This window comes from Muntiacus reevesi, chromosome 14, assembly GCF_963930625.1.
Source record: "Muntiacus reevesi chromosome 14, mMunRee1.1, whole genome shotgun sequence".
NCBI classification, from domain to species: domain Eukaryota; kingdom Metazoa; phylum Chordata; class Mammalia; order Artiodactyla; family Cervidae; genus Muntiacus; species Muntiacus reevesi.
The window spans coordinates 64,059,924-64,072,918 of record NC_089262.1 but is presented as its reverse complement, the minus strand read 5'-3'; the positions used below and the strand labels follow the sequence as shown (position 1 = coordinate 64,072,918).

General features: G+C 54.2%; 1 protein-coding gene across 1 annotated transcript in view; it reads right to left on the bottom strand.

The window, feature by feature from the left end:
• The window catches only part of STK10 (serine/threonine kinase 10), a 121,914-nt gene extending 109,652 nt beyond the window's left edge, over nt 1–12,262 (bottom strand). Inside the window, exon 1 of the mRNA XM_065905146.1 lies at nt 11,611–12,262. Within this exon, the coding sequence (XP_065761218.1) occupies nt 11,611–11,766 (156 nt within the window). The 5' untranslated portion in view covers nt 11,767–12,262. The remainder of the gene's footprint in view (nt 1–11,610) is intronic.
• Nucleotides 12,263–12,995: the final 733 nt, after the last annotated feature.

The window sequence follows — 12,995 nt, the reverse complement described above, 5'->3', positions numbered from 1 at the left end:
TCCACTGTAGGTCTAACCAATCCCCCGTCATTGGACTGTCTATCCTGGTCACGTGTGCTGTGTTCAAAAGCCTGGACAGGATCTATAGACAGCCAGACAGGTCTCCAAACAGCAGGGCCACTGCACCCCTCCCAGGTCACACAGGCAGGGACGCTGGAGAGGTCTGAGGCGGGAGGCCAAGCCTGGGTCAGTTCTGCTGAGTCCTGGCTGGGTGCCCTTGGGGACTGGTCTGGTAAGATTACAGGTATAAAGACACTGGTCTTGCTTGTGAGAAGGACTGTATTCTCCCCATTTTCCAGAATGAAAAGAAGCTGAGGCTCAGAGGGACAGCATCACTGGCCCAAGTCACAGACAGAAGAGGCTGCTGTCTTCGCTGTGACTTGCAGGGTGAAGAGCGTCACCAAGTCCGGAGCCTCCGAGGAAGGCTCCTGCAGGAGGCACGGGGTGATTCAGGGGTCTTCCGAAGTACACCTTGCTGGCCCCAGCAGTCGGTCCTGCATACAGCCTGGAGACTCAGGACAAGTGAGAGAGGCCGGCAGTGGCCCCTGGGGCCCAGATTCCCCATGAACGGAAGCGCAGCACTCGCCGCTCCTCAGCCCCAGCTATCAGCTCGACTTGGGGGCTGGGGGTGCTGAGGGCACCCGAGGGAAAAGTGGGCTCGAGAGAGATCCAGGCCTCCCCAGCCTGGCAGCAGGGCCAACCAAGAGGCAAACCAAAGGTAGAAAGAACCTCAAGGCCCGATAGAGAGGCATGCCAGCTCCGTCAGGTCATTCCTCAGGGCGACAAAGCCAGCTTTGTGGGAACCGCCTCAGAGGGCCAAGAATCGGGTCTGGGAGGCCAGACACGCCATGCCAGAGCTTTCCAGGAAGGAGGGCGAAGGGCAGCAAGGCGCCGGCGCTGGCTTCTCCCTCCCGGGCGTGACTGCCGTTCTTCCAGACATGGCCTTGGCTATGCTGGGCCAGCGGGCCGGGGGGCGGGCACAGAGCTCGCCAGGCAGCAGACTTCCGCAAGGGGGACAGTAAAGAGCCTCTTTACTGAATCGCGTTCATCCTCACAGCCCAGCGGCAGGGGAAAGAGTCCGCCTGCCGATGCAAGGGACATGGATGGGTTCAAGCCCTGGTCCGGGAAGATCCCACATGCCACAGGGCAACCAAGCCCACACTCCACAAGTGCCCAGCCTGTGCTCCAGAGCCCACACGTCACAGCTCCTGAAGCCCACACCCCCGAGGAGCCTGGTTCCACGAGAGACATGGCCTCAGTGAGCACCCGGGGCAGCACAGCTGGAGAGGAGCCCCCATGCTCTGCAACGAGAGGGAAGCCCACGGAGCAACGCAGACCCAGCACAGCCAACAACCAGCAAATAATAAAACTACTTAAACAATAACAACCCGCAGTACATTTCAGGCTGATTCCCGAGCCTGGATGCAGCAGCATCTACCCAGGAGCAGCCTCCAGCGTGACAGACCAGGGGAGCTGGACCAGGGGCCTAAGGGACTCTGCCTTTGTTGATCCTCAGAAAGCTGGGCCAGGCAATCAGGTCAACCCGCAGAGAATCACAGTGACAACGGTCCCATCACCTCCTCTTCCTCCATGTGGGGCACAGTGTCAGGGCTGGCCACACATCTCCATCTTCACAAACTCTCTGAGGGAAGCACATCATTTTACAGCTCAAGATACTGAGCCTCAGAGAGGCGAGGTGACTTTCCCAAGGTCATACAGCACACAGCCAGGGAAGCCAGGAGAAAGCTCAGAACTGATTTCAGGGCTGGCACCCATCACACAGTTCTGGCTGGGGCGGGCAGAGAGCTAGGCCTGGCATTTACTATTCATCACTCACTCATGCAGCAGTTATTAACTCAGTATCTACCACGCATCTATTATCCACGAAAGATGGATTGATTACTCCCTGGTCTCCAGGACTTTACATCCTCCAAAGAAAGAAAATAAATACGGTGACAGACAAGAGAATCCCAGTCTGTGATAGGGGCTCTGAAGGAAATCAGCAGGGAGCTGTCACTGTGGTCAGGAGGGACCAGGGGAGTTGAGACCCACAGGATGAGGAGCAGCCAGCCGTGCAGCCACAGAAGAGTGGCTGGCAGCAGGACCAGCCAGTGCAAAGGCCCTGAGGCAGAGAAGGCTGCACCGCCTTCAGTTTCTCTCAGCAGCCCCATCTTCCCTTAGACGGGAGGTTGCCTAATGCTAAGCCTTCAGTCACTCCACACCCTCCACCCTCAGCGGCTGAATTCTGGTTCTGGTATAGCCTGTTATTAAAGAGAAAAAAAACCTATAGGAGAAGGAAGAAAAAAATGTAGTAAAGGAGAAAGCAGAAAGAAAGGGGAAGAGAAAGAAGAGTGCATGTGTGGAGGGCGGGAGGAGGGGTGGGAGGGAGCAGCGCTGACACGCCCCTCCCGCCCGCCCACCAGAGTGCTCAGCGCCCTCGGATCCTGGGGCACCAGCAGCCCACCCCCGCCAGGGCCCCAGGGGCACCCAGCTTCCCCCGACACCACCCTCTTCCCCTGCCACTTCCTCTGCTGGCCCTGCCCGTGACCGTCACCACTTCCTCCGCGTGAGAGGCCACCACCGCCGTCCTGGGGCTCAGATCCAGAGGAGGCTGAGGCAGGCCTGAAGAAGGGCCCATTCCCGGGCTCCCAAGTGTCAGCGTCACCAGAACTACCACGGTGAAGGCACCCTGGACCCTCTCCTCCCGATAAGCCCCCTTATCTCCCCCTCCAACCTGTACTGCAGAAAAGGCACAGGCTTCTGGCCAGAGATATCTGGGTTTAAGTCCCAGCTTGGCCACAGAAGAGCTCTGTGATGCCGAGCAGGTCACTGTCCCTCCTGGGCCTCTGCTTCATCAGGTGAGGATACTGACTCCTGCCTTTCACAGGTCTAGTGGACTGTGAGAATAGTCTACTAGAGTCTAGTAGAATAAATGATAGACAGACAAGAAGGGAGGGGGACATCCCTGGCAGTCCATGGTTAAGATTCTGCTTCCATGACAGGAGGCATGGGTTTGATCCCTGGTCAGGGAACTAGGATCCTGTAATGACAAGTAGTAGGGTCAAAAAAAAAAATCAACTCCCCACTCATTTATCTTGCTTACATGCTAATAGCCAACACCCACATGAGGTTTTCCAGCATCCCAGACTAAGTGGTTTACATGGGGTGAAGTGAAGTTGCTCAGTCGTGTCCGACTCTTTGCGACCCCATGAACTGTAGCCTACCAGAATCCTCAGTCCATGAGATTTTCCAGGCAAGAATACTGGAGTGGGTTGCCATTTCCTTCTTCAGGGGATCTTCCCAACCCAGGGATCGAATCCGGGTCTCCCGCATTGTAGGCAGACGCTTTACCATCTGAGCTACCAGGGAAGCCCCTTACGTGGGTTATTTCAGACAAAAAACCCTATGATGTAGCTAAAGAAACCAAGGCATAGGTCAGTACTTTTCTCCAGGACCATACAACCTGCAAGGCAGAGGGCCGGGCTTTAACTCCAGGACCATACCCAAGTGCCCAGCCCACCTCTGGTCCCTGGCAAACACGAGCTGCCCTTCCCATCTCACTCTCTCTGCTCTCTCCTGACCCAGCTCTCTAGAACCCTCCATGCCTCCCGCCCGCATCTCCTTCTTGGGTCGGTCACCATCCATTAGTCACTTCCCTCCCTGGGCTCTGACCTGGGCTCCAACCACTGCTCTGGCCTTCCCGCCCACACGCCGACCTACCCCGGCTCCAGTCACCAGGCCATGGCACTCTGGCCCAGGCTCCACTCGTCAACGGTCACCTTGGCCTTGGGCAGCCAGGACATCTGGATCTGGCATCCCCAAACTGTGCGGGCCAAGCACTCCCCATCCGGTAACTATCCAAAGATCACTCTCCTCTAACACCTCACGAGGCTGATCTCAGGACCGGGTCAGACCCTGGCAAGCCGGGGCAGGCGGGACAGTAACCATGACATACACATTCCTCAACACGCCATTCAAGGCTCTCTTGACTTGGCCCCCACACACTATTCTAGACCTGGCCCACACTGGCCAGCTCCCCAAAGCCAAGCCCAGCTCCCAAATAATCCACTGACCACTAGACATGAGAAGGCAAATGAAATACGTACAGTGGATCGGGGGGAGGGCACACAGCGGTAGAAGACAGTAGAAGCCAGATATAAGCTGCCCAGTACCGAGTCAAGGTCACTACTGAGCATCTGAACCATGGCTGGACCACAGCAAGATGCACTGTAAATGCCAAATACACACTGATTTTAAAGACTTTGCATGTAATGAGAACTTTAAATATCTCTTTCTCTGTTGATTACACGCTGAAATGATAGTACTTTGGAATATATACTGGGATAACCAAAATATACTATTAAAAACTCACTTCTGGTATTTTTCCTTGTTTGAGTGAGTATACTAGAACACTTTGTAAGTTGTGTACGCGGCTCCTGCTACATTCCCCTTGGACATTCTCCTCACTTCCAGCAGACTGGACCCTGCATGAGTGCATGCCGGGCCATATCAGCGTATCTGATCTTCCCAAAGACAGGGATCGGGACTTTTATGTGAAAACTCATGATTTCAAAATGCTGGCAGTCACTTCAAATTTGGTTCAGCCACCATGCGAGTCACACAAACCAGTCCACAAGCCCTACCACGCTCAAGGGCCACCCGGGGACAGCCTGAGACGTCAGTGCCTGGCCTCACTCCTGGCCTGGGATTCCTTCCCTCTGTCTGTCTGTCTGTCCTCACCCCCCACCCCCATCCTGCCCAGTGGAACCTGTCCCCTCTCACCACCAGTCCCATCATGGTCCCGATACAACGCTCTTGCCGGGGCAGAACCTTCCTTTCCTCCCCCATGTGGCCTTGAAAGCATCAGGTTAGATAGGTAGCTGGCTCATCCTGTGTGCCTAACGAGCTACTGACCTGATTCTCCCAGCTGCTCAGTGGGGTGAGCACTGGTCTCAGCCCCACCAAACACATGGGGAAACTGAGGCAAGCCACTCACCTGACTTCATACAGTGGCTAAGTAGGGCAGCCAGGATTCAAAGTCAGGTCTGCCTGGCTGCGAGGCCCAAGTCTTGTATCACACACTGGAGACGTGACAGACACAGGTGAGCATGGCTGTCTGCTGAACTGAATCGAGGCACATTTTTTTGTAGGAGGCAGCGGTGCTCCACGGGAGTAATCTTGCCCCCCAGGGGACATGTGGCCTTGTCCAGAGACATTTTTGACTGTCTCAACTAGGAGGAGGCGGGGAGGCGCTGGCAGGGGTAGAAACCAGAGATACTGCTAACGTCCTATGACACACAGGTGGCCCCCAGAACAGAGAAGGAGCTGCCCCAAAGTCCACAGCGCCAAGGTGGGGGGCCTGGTGTAACGAACAAGCCTTTAACACTGAAGTCCTTCTGCCTGCCCTCAGCTTAGCTGCAGTAACTGGCCGGGACCTTCTCTGTTTCACAGCAAGAGCATCAGCAATAATGAACCATCTTCCTTTCCTGCCCACTTCCTGGGTGGGGATCAGGTGCTGAATGTACTACAGCTTTCTAAGTATCTTGTCCTTCAGATCATCACCTCTGTTTTATAGATAAGAGTCTGGAGGCTCAGAAGCAGGAGTCACTTGTTTGGAGGTGCAACCCAGATCTTCCCAAGCCCCCACTGTGTCCTTTCACCTTCCTGCTTCACGCCCTTGGCAGCAGCTTGGCCTGGGAGTGACCCATCCCGGGCTCTTTTCTGGTGGCAGCCCCTGCAGGGGGGCATAGATTCGATCCCTGGTCAGGCACCAGGGTTAAAAAAAACAGGGTGGGGGGAGTCAACTCTCCACTCATTTATCTTATTTACATGCTAATGGTTAACACCCATGCAAGCTTTTCCAGCATCCTGGACCAAGTGGTTTACACAAATTATTTCAGACCCAACAACAGAGACACCCCTCTAGTCCGGGTGACTTCAGGAAGTCAGGGGACACTGGGTGGAGGTGAAGGCTGGCTGTACAGTTTAATTGCTTAGCTGCTCTAGACCCAGACGGTGTGGGGTCAACGCAAAATCTGCCACTTCAGACACCATGGGCAGGCGACATCCCCAGGAAGCTCAGGTCACCTTGGTTTTCGGACCCAGCCAGGAACCCACTCACAATAGCAAGGACTTGTGTTTAAAAACACTAGGCTGAGCGGAAGTAAGGTTACAGCCTGGGGGCAGAGCTCTTTCCGGAGACGAAGGGGAGGCGCACGGGATGGGGATGGGGAGACCTGGGCAGCCCCCGGAGGAAGCGGAAACCCAGGCTTTAAACTCAGGCGGAGTCGAGGTGAAAGGAGCTGCCAGGCTGGGGAGGGCGGGAGCCTGGGCTTTGTCTGAACTGGGCGGCGGGGCAGGATGTGGCCCCAGGGTCAACAATGGCTCTCTGGGCAGGAGGGCACCTGAGGCCCCCACCCGAGGGCAGCCGCCGTCAAGGCCCCAGCTTCCCAAAGGACTCGGGGAATGGCCCTTGTATGGGCGAGGGCACAAAGGGGCCGCTAGGAACTTATCTCATTTTCTTTTCAAAATCATGCTCAAAGAAGTATCACTCCTTCCACGGAATAATTCCCTTCCAGGAGTCTAGCCTAAAGGATGATTTAAAATATACGTCAGCTTTGCTATAATGCTTACTTTTTAAAAATGTCAGTTTTGTTCCAATACCACTGATGTATCAGGGAACAATTGTATCAAAATGCTAAATTCACATCTGCTTATGTGTTGCCTGCCAGAAACACTAGGTAAGCGCAGAAAACTTCACCCAAGTGACCCAACGCAACCAAACACACACGTGGCACGGGCCCCTGGAACGTCTGTCCGCACCTCTGAGACACACCCATCCCAGACGGGAGTCGGACTTGCCACCTAATTTCAGACCGCAGAGTCTTGGCCACTGAACCACCATGGAAGTCCCCATAATTCTATATTTCTTATCCACAAAACTTGTATAAAACTCTGCCACTTGTTTGTTTAGGCAATCTTTATTTCTTCTAATTTGTTGATGAAGTTTTTAAGTGTTGTGCCCTTATCCTCATTTGCTCATAAGGCCTCTGATTTTTATTGACTGATTTTGCACAGTTTAGGGATTTGGGGGAAGGCATATTTACATTACAGCAGAACTGACTGTATCGTGTAAAGCGTTTAGCACAGCACCTGGCACATGATAAGCACTTATATCAATTTAACTTCTTAACAGTAAAAATAAAAATTTACGAGGGGATTACTTAAATATCCAAAAAGATTAAGATCATGGGGGCACTGATCTAGCCCAGAAAGTATGTATGAAGCATTTAGAATAACACAGGGAGAGGTTTTAGGAATGAAAGATGGCATAAAACACTGCAGCTTTGTAAATTACAACCTTGCATTTTAAACAAATTTTTGTTTTTTCACCTTAAAAATCAATTATGGGCTTCCCTGGTAGCTCAGCTGGTAAAGGAGATCCCAGTTTGAATCCTGGGTTGAGAAGCTGTTGCTAAGCTGCTAAGTCACTTCAGTTGTATCTGACTCTGTGTGACCCCATAGATGGCAGCCCACCAGGCTGCCCTGTCCCTGGGATTCTCCAGGCAAGAACACTGGAGTGGGTTGCCATTTCCTTCTCCAATGCATGAAAGTGAAAATTAAAAGTGAGGTCACTCAGTCGTGTCCGACTCTTAGCGACCCCATGGACTGAGCCTACCAGGCTCCTCCATCCATGGGATTTTCCAGGCAAGAGTACTGGAGTGGGGTGCCATGGCCTTCTCCGTGGGTTAGGAAGATCCGCTGGAAAAGGGATAGGCTACTCACTCCAGTATTCTTGGGCTTCCCTGGTGGCTCAGCTGGTAAAGAATCCGCCTGCAATGTGGGAGACCTGGGTTCAATCTCTGGATTGGGAAGATCACCTGGAGAAAGGAACGGCTACCCACACCAGTATTCTGACCTAGAGAATCCCATGGACTGTAACAGTATGTCCACATTTAAACAAACTTTTTTCTCCATAAAAATCAATTAAGTCTGGAAGGAAATATATCAAAATGTTAACAGCAATTGAGGGGACTTAGGGTAATGTTTTTCTTTTTAACTAAAAAAAAATTGTACTGTACTCCTAAGTTTGCAAAATCATAAAACTTCTGAAAGCTCAAAGACAACATAAGATGACAACTAAAGAAATCTTCAGGAAGCAGAAAAAAACTCAGCCTGTTAACCCAACCCTTCAGGTCCACAGGCTCCCTGCCTCTGTTCAGCATTTAAGGGCCTGCTTCATCCCCAGCTATGAGAGTGGGCACACCTGCTAGAGGTAGATTTTTCCATTCAACACCACACCAAACACGTCCCTGTCCATCCTGTCTTCAGAATAAAGATTATTTCCAAGGGCAAGAATTTTTAAACTACATAGCCTATGACTTTTACTTTGTACCTAATAATAAACTAGAAACTATTTCCCTCTGAAATCCATTTGAAATCACCTAAGAAGTAGGGGAGAGTGAACTTGACTTTGCACAAAATCAATCTTACATACCTCTTTTTCACCAGAGATAAACTGGCGGCTTATCAGGGAGAAAAGGGAAAAGAGGCTCCATAGCAGCACTGGTGGTAAAGAACCCACCTGCTAATGCGGGAGACGTAAGAGCTGTGGGTTCAATCCCTGGGTTGGGAAGATCCCCTGGAGGAGGGCATCGACAACCCACTCCAGCATTCTTGCCTGGAGAATCCCATGGACAGAGGAGCCTAGAGAGCTACCGTCTATGAGATCACCAAGAGTCGGACACAAGTGAGCCACTTAGCACACACGCACGCACGCACACATCTTGACTGCTAATGCTTAGGCTTTGAGCCTCAACAATACCCAACAGGAAATCTATAATTGGCATCCTCTTCTGGCAAGTCTTTGACAAATTGGGATTCTCGTGACTTACTTTTTTTAATATTTATTTTATTTATTTGACTGTATCCGGTCTTACTTGCAGCACACAGGACCTTAGATCTTAGTTGGAGCATGTGGAATCTAGTTCCCTGACCAAGGGATGAATCTGGACCCCCTGCATTGGGAAGGTGGAATTCCAGCCACTGGACCACCAGGGAAGTCCCTCTCGTGACTTCTCACCGCAGGAAGGCCATCACCACCTAGGCTGCCAGGAGAAAACGTGCCGGTTCTAGGGCAGGAAGAGGAGACGCTGCTGGCTGTCACTTGCCCAGTTCACAGCCAACTGCTTACCAAGGCACCGCGTCAAAGGAGAAGTTCTGCTCGAGATAGAAAACCTAGACGGAACCTCTGTCCTTTGCTGCTGAGATGGCCATGCCAGGGGACAGTGAAGTAGGGAGGAGTTACAGCCCCTGGACAGAATCTTTACTGAAGCAATACCTGCTTCATCCGTAAGGGGCTGAGTAAACAGCCCCTGCTCCTCCAGGGCAGGAGATAGGGGTCACAGAGATCTCTGATCTAAGACAGATCTTCCGGAGCTATAACTAAGCCCAGAGCCTTGGTTCTAGCCCATTCCTTTCCCTGGGACCCAGGGTTCCTGCACATAACATGGGGATGGATTGAATCAAACAGTCACACAGTAAGGCCAGGCGGGGAACCTAATAAACTGTCCAGGTGTATCAGCCATCACACAGTTCTCCTGGTTTAGCTTTGCCTTCTCTTAATTAGGAGAAAACCAAAGGTTCAGAGGTGGTGGGGGGGGGAGCTAGGGTGCAGTCAGCTCACAGCTTTCAGCACTACACTCGCGTTTAAAAGGGTCCACGTGTTCTGGAGAAACAGCAGACAAAATAACTTGTGAATCAGATGGGTTCCTCTGTATGGAACTTTCAGAGCACTGGGGAGTTTTACCCAGCTAAAGCAGGCGGAAATGACAATCGAAACTGACAAGGGGAAATCTTACCAGCCTAAAAGCAAAGTTCTGCATTTGGATTTGAAAGAAAATGAACCATATGAAGCCAGGACTCATGAGGGTACAGGGACAAGACTAACTGAAAGCCAACCCTGAACAGAACAAACATCTGCGAGAGCCAACAGCATGTGCTGGAAACACCAACTGAACCTTTTGGAGAAAGTGGGGGACACGGTGAGCTGACCAAGGGTGCAGCTGCCCTCAGGGTGGTCAGAGCACACCTGGTAGCAGGCTGTGTCTGGGGGAGGCCAGGACTTCCCTGGGGTGTCGGGGGCGGGGGGCGCGCAAGACTGAGGACAGTTTTCTGATGCCTAGAGGGAACAGGGAGCTTTGAGAAGGGTAAAGAAAAGACTGCAAGTGTAGACTGTGCTGGCTGCCCTGGCCCACACGCAGAGCCCCCGGGCAGAGAAGCGCAAGTCGAACAGCTGAGAGCAACGGGAGTGAGTGTCACGGCCTCTCCAACCACAGAACCTTTGCTCCAGTGGGGGTTCCACCCTGTAACAGGAAGTGCCTGCTTAGAGGGGAGGTGGGATGGGCCTCGGTCGCTCAAATTGCCTCCAGCTCTGTTTCTCAAACTTAAAGTGCTTAGCGATCACCTGGGGGTCTGTTAAAATGTAGACCCTACTTGATTAGGTCTACAGTGGGGCCTCAGATCCTGCATTTCTAATAAGCTCCCAGGTGATGCTAATGCCACTCCTTCAGGGACTACAACTCAGCTCACCACCTCTTTCAGGTCAAAAAGAGCAAGTCTTGACCAGGAAGGGCTGAGAGAAGCCCTATCTGTGGTCCAGGCTCCTGAAAGGGAAGTCCTGGGGTCAGAGAGGTCCACATGCTAAAGGAACCCCATGGAAGGTGACGGTGGCTCAGGAAGGGGGTGTCCTCCTGGAGAACATGTGGGTTTCTCTGAGTAAAGGGTTTCCTGGGAGGAAGATCAGGGAAGGTGGTGTAAAGCCCTAAGTGTTTTTTGGGTCCCCAGTACGACTCAGCAACACAGAATTTCATCTCAGGACCAAGAACCAGACAATGCCTACAGCAAACGTGTCTAGAATTAATCAGCTCTGCCCCACCCACCCCTCCACAAAAGCTCTCCGGCCTCCTATTCCTCTAGGGGAAAGGTGACTACAGACTGGGAGACTCCCCAGCAGTGACTCATCCACATACTCAAATCTGACCCCCGAGGCGCAGGATTTCCAGAGCCCCTAACCTCCGGCTCTGCCGGCCCCAGCCTCCATTTCCAAGCCTAACCTCTCAGTCCGAAACCCCCTACCCCCACGCCCGGTCCCTCCGTCTCGGGCTCATCTTCAGGTGTGTCCCTAATTTCATCGGACCCAACGCTTCACGCGGCCCAGTTGCTCTGTGCCCATCGCCTCGGCACCCTCACAGCCTCTGGGTGGACTCCCCTAAAAAGTACGCCTGGTCTCGGACGCTAAAGTTCTATAAGCGCCCCTTTGTCTCCCCCTGCGGCGCCGAGAGCCGTGCAGGGCGCACAGGAAGTGCTCGGAAAAAGCCTGGGGGCAGCCGCCGAGCCGTCGGGGGCGCAGCGACGGGGCCGGGCCGAGTGAGGGTACCCCCCGCCCCCGGCAAAGAAGAAGGGTCCCCGGGACGGGAGCCCGGGACTCCGAGCTCAGGACCGGGCAGCCCCTCCGCGCTCTCCCGAGGCGCGGCCGAGGCTGACCAGGGCCAGTGCCCCTCCCTTCCGGAGCGGCTCCACGCGCCCCGAGTCCCCACTCAGAGCCCTCACCTTGTAAACCTTGCCGAAGGCACCGTCGCCCAGCTCGCCCACGATCTCCCACACCTCGTTGGGATCCAGGTCCCGCCGGACATGCTCATATTCGCGGGACTTTCTCTTCTCGAAGGTAGACAGGCGCAGGATGCGGCGGAAATTGGCGAAAGCCATGGCTGGGGGCACGCGAGCCGGGGGGCGAGGTGGCGCCGGCTCCCGCGACCGCGAGGCGGAGGGGCTGGAGGGCAGCGCGGCGCTCGGCCCTTCCCCGCAGCCCGACCCGGGTCAAGTGCGCCCGGGGCAGCTCGCGGCTGGAGCACCCGGAACCGCGCAGGCAGCCGCGGTCCCCGCCCCCGCTCGGTCCCGTCCCGGGGCCGCCTCCCGGTGTCGGCCCCGCTCGCGCCGCGCCCCCCGCCCAGCCGGCCAGCCTCGGGAGGCGTTCCGGGGACCCGGCTCCACCTGCCGCTCCCCGGCAACACCCGGAGACCCCCTAATTGGCTGCGGGCGCTCCCCGGCTCCGCCCGTCGCCGCGGGGCACTCTGGAAACTGTAGTCCCCCGCGCGCCGCACGCCCGCAAGCAACCGACTAGGCTTTGGAGAGTTTAGGGGGACCCTTCGGCGAGAGCGTCCCGAGTCTGGGAGGCCCCCAGACTCTCGTGGCTCCCAATATTTCTGCCGGAGCGAAAGGGGAACCAAACTGGCTATTTACGAGCGCCCACTGATTGTTGTCCAAAGACCAAGAGGGCGAACCGACCTTAATCATTGAATCCGCCCTGTAACTTCCCCGCAAAGTTGCTCTGCCCCCGCCCACTTTTCAGGTGGGGGCGCCGGGCGGGCGAGGCACCAGCCCCCCGCTACACATCCTGTTCGCTGAGCCGGTGCGGTTTCCTCGGGGCGGTGCTGCCTCCTAGCGCGGAAGATGCCGGGTCCTTGCGGCAGTGGTCAGTCCTGGAGACCCAGGCTCCCCGGCTCGTTTCCCACCTCCCAGGGGCTCTGCCCACCGAGATCCACCAACCCGGCCAGGATTACAGGGCTAGGAGAGAGAACTCCTTGCCGACCTACTATCACTTGCATCAGGATGGGTCTTCAGATATATTTGCATATTAAGTAAAAACTTTCTCATTTTTAATTTCCCAATTGTAAAAAATAAGCTCATTATACAGGGAGGTCTGGCGTGCTGCTGTCCTTGGGGATGCAAAGAGTTGGACACGACCGGGCAACTAAACAACATACATAGAATTAAGTCTTCTTTGACTTAAGACCATCATTCTCGATCCTGCCCATTTTTTACTTGCCGCTGTTAACTGTCTCTAGGGCAGTTACACTTATATATCTAAGTGGGTTCCAAACGGTGGGCAACGTATAAAGCTTATTATGGTAACTCTCCCTCATAAACAAATAGAG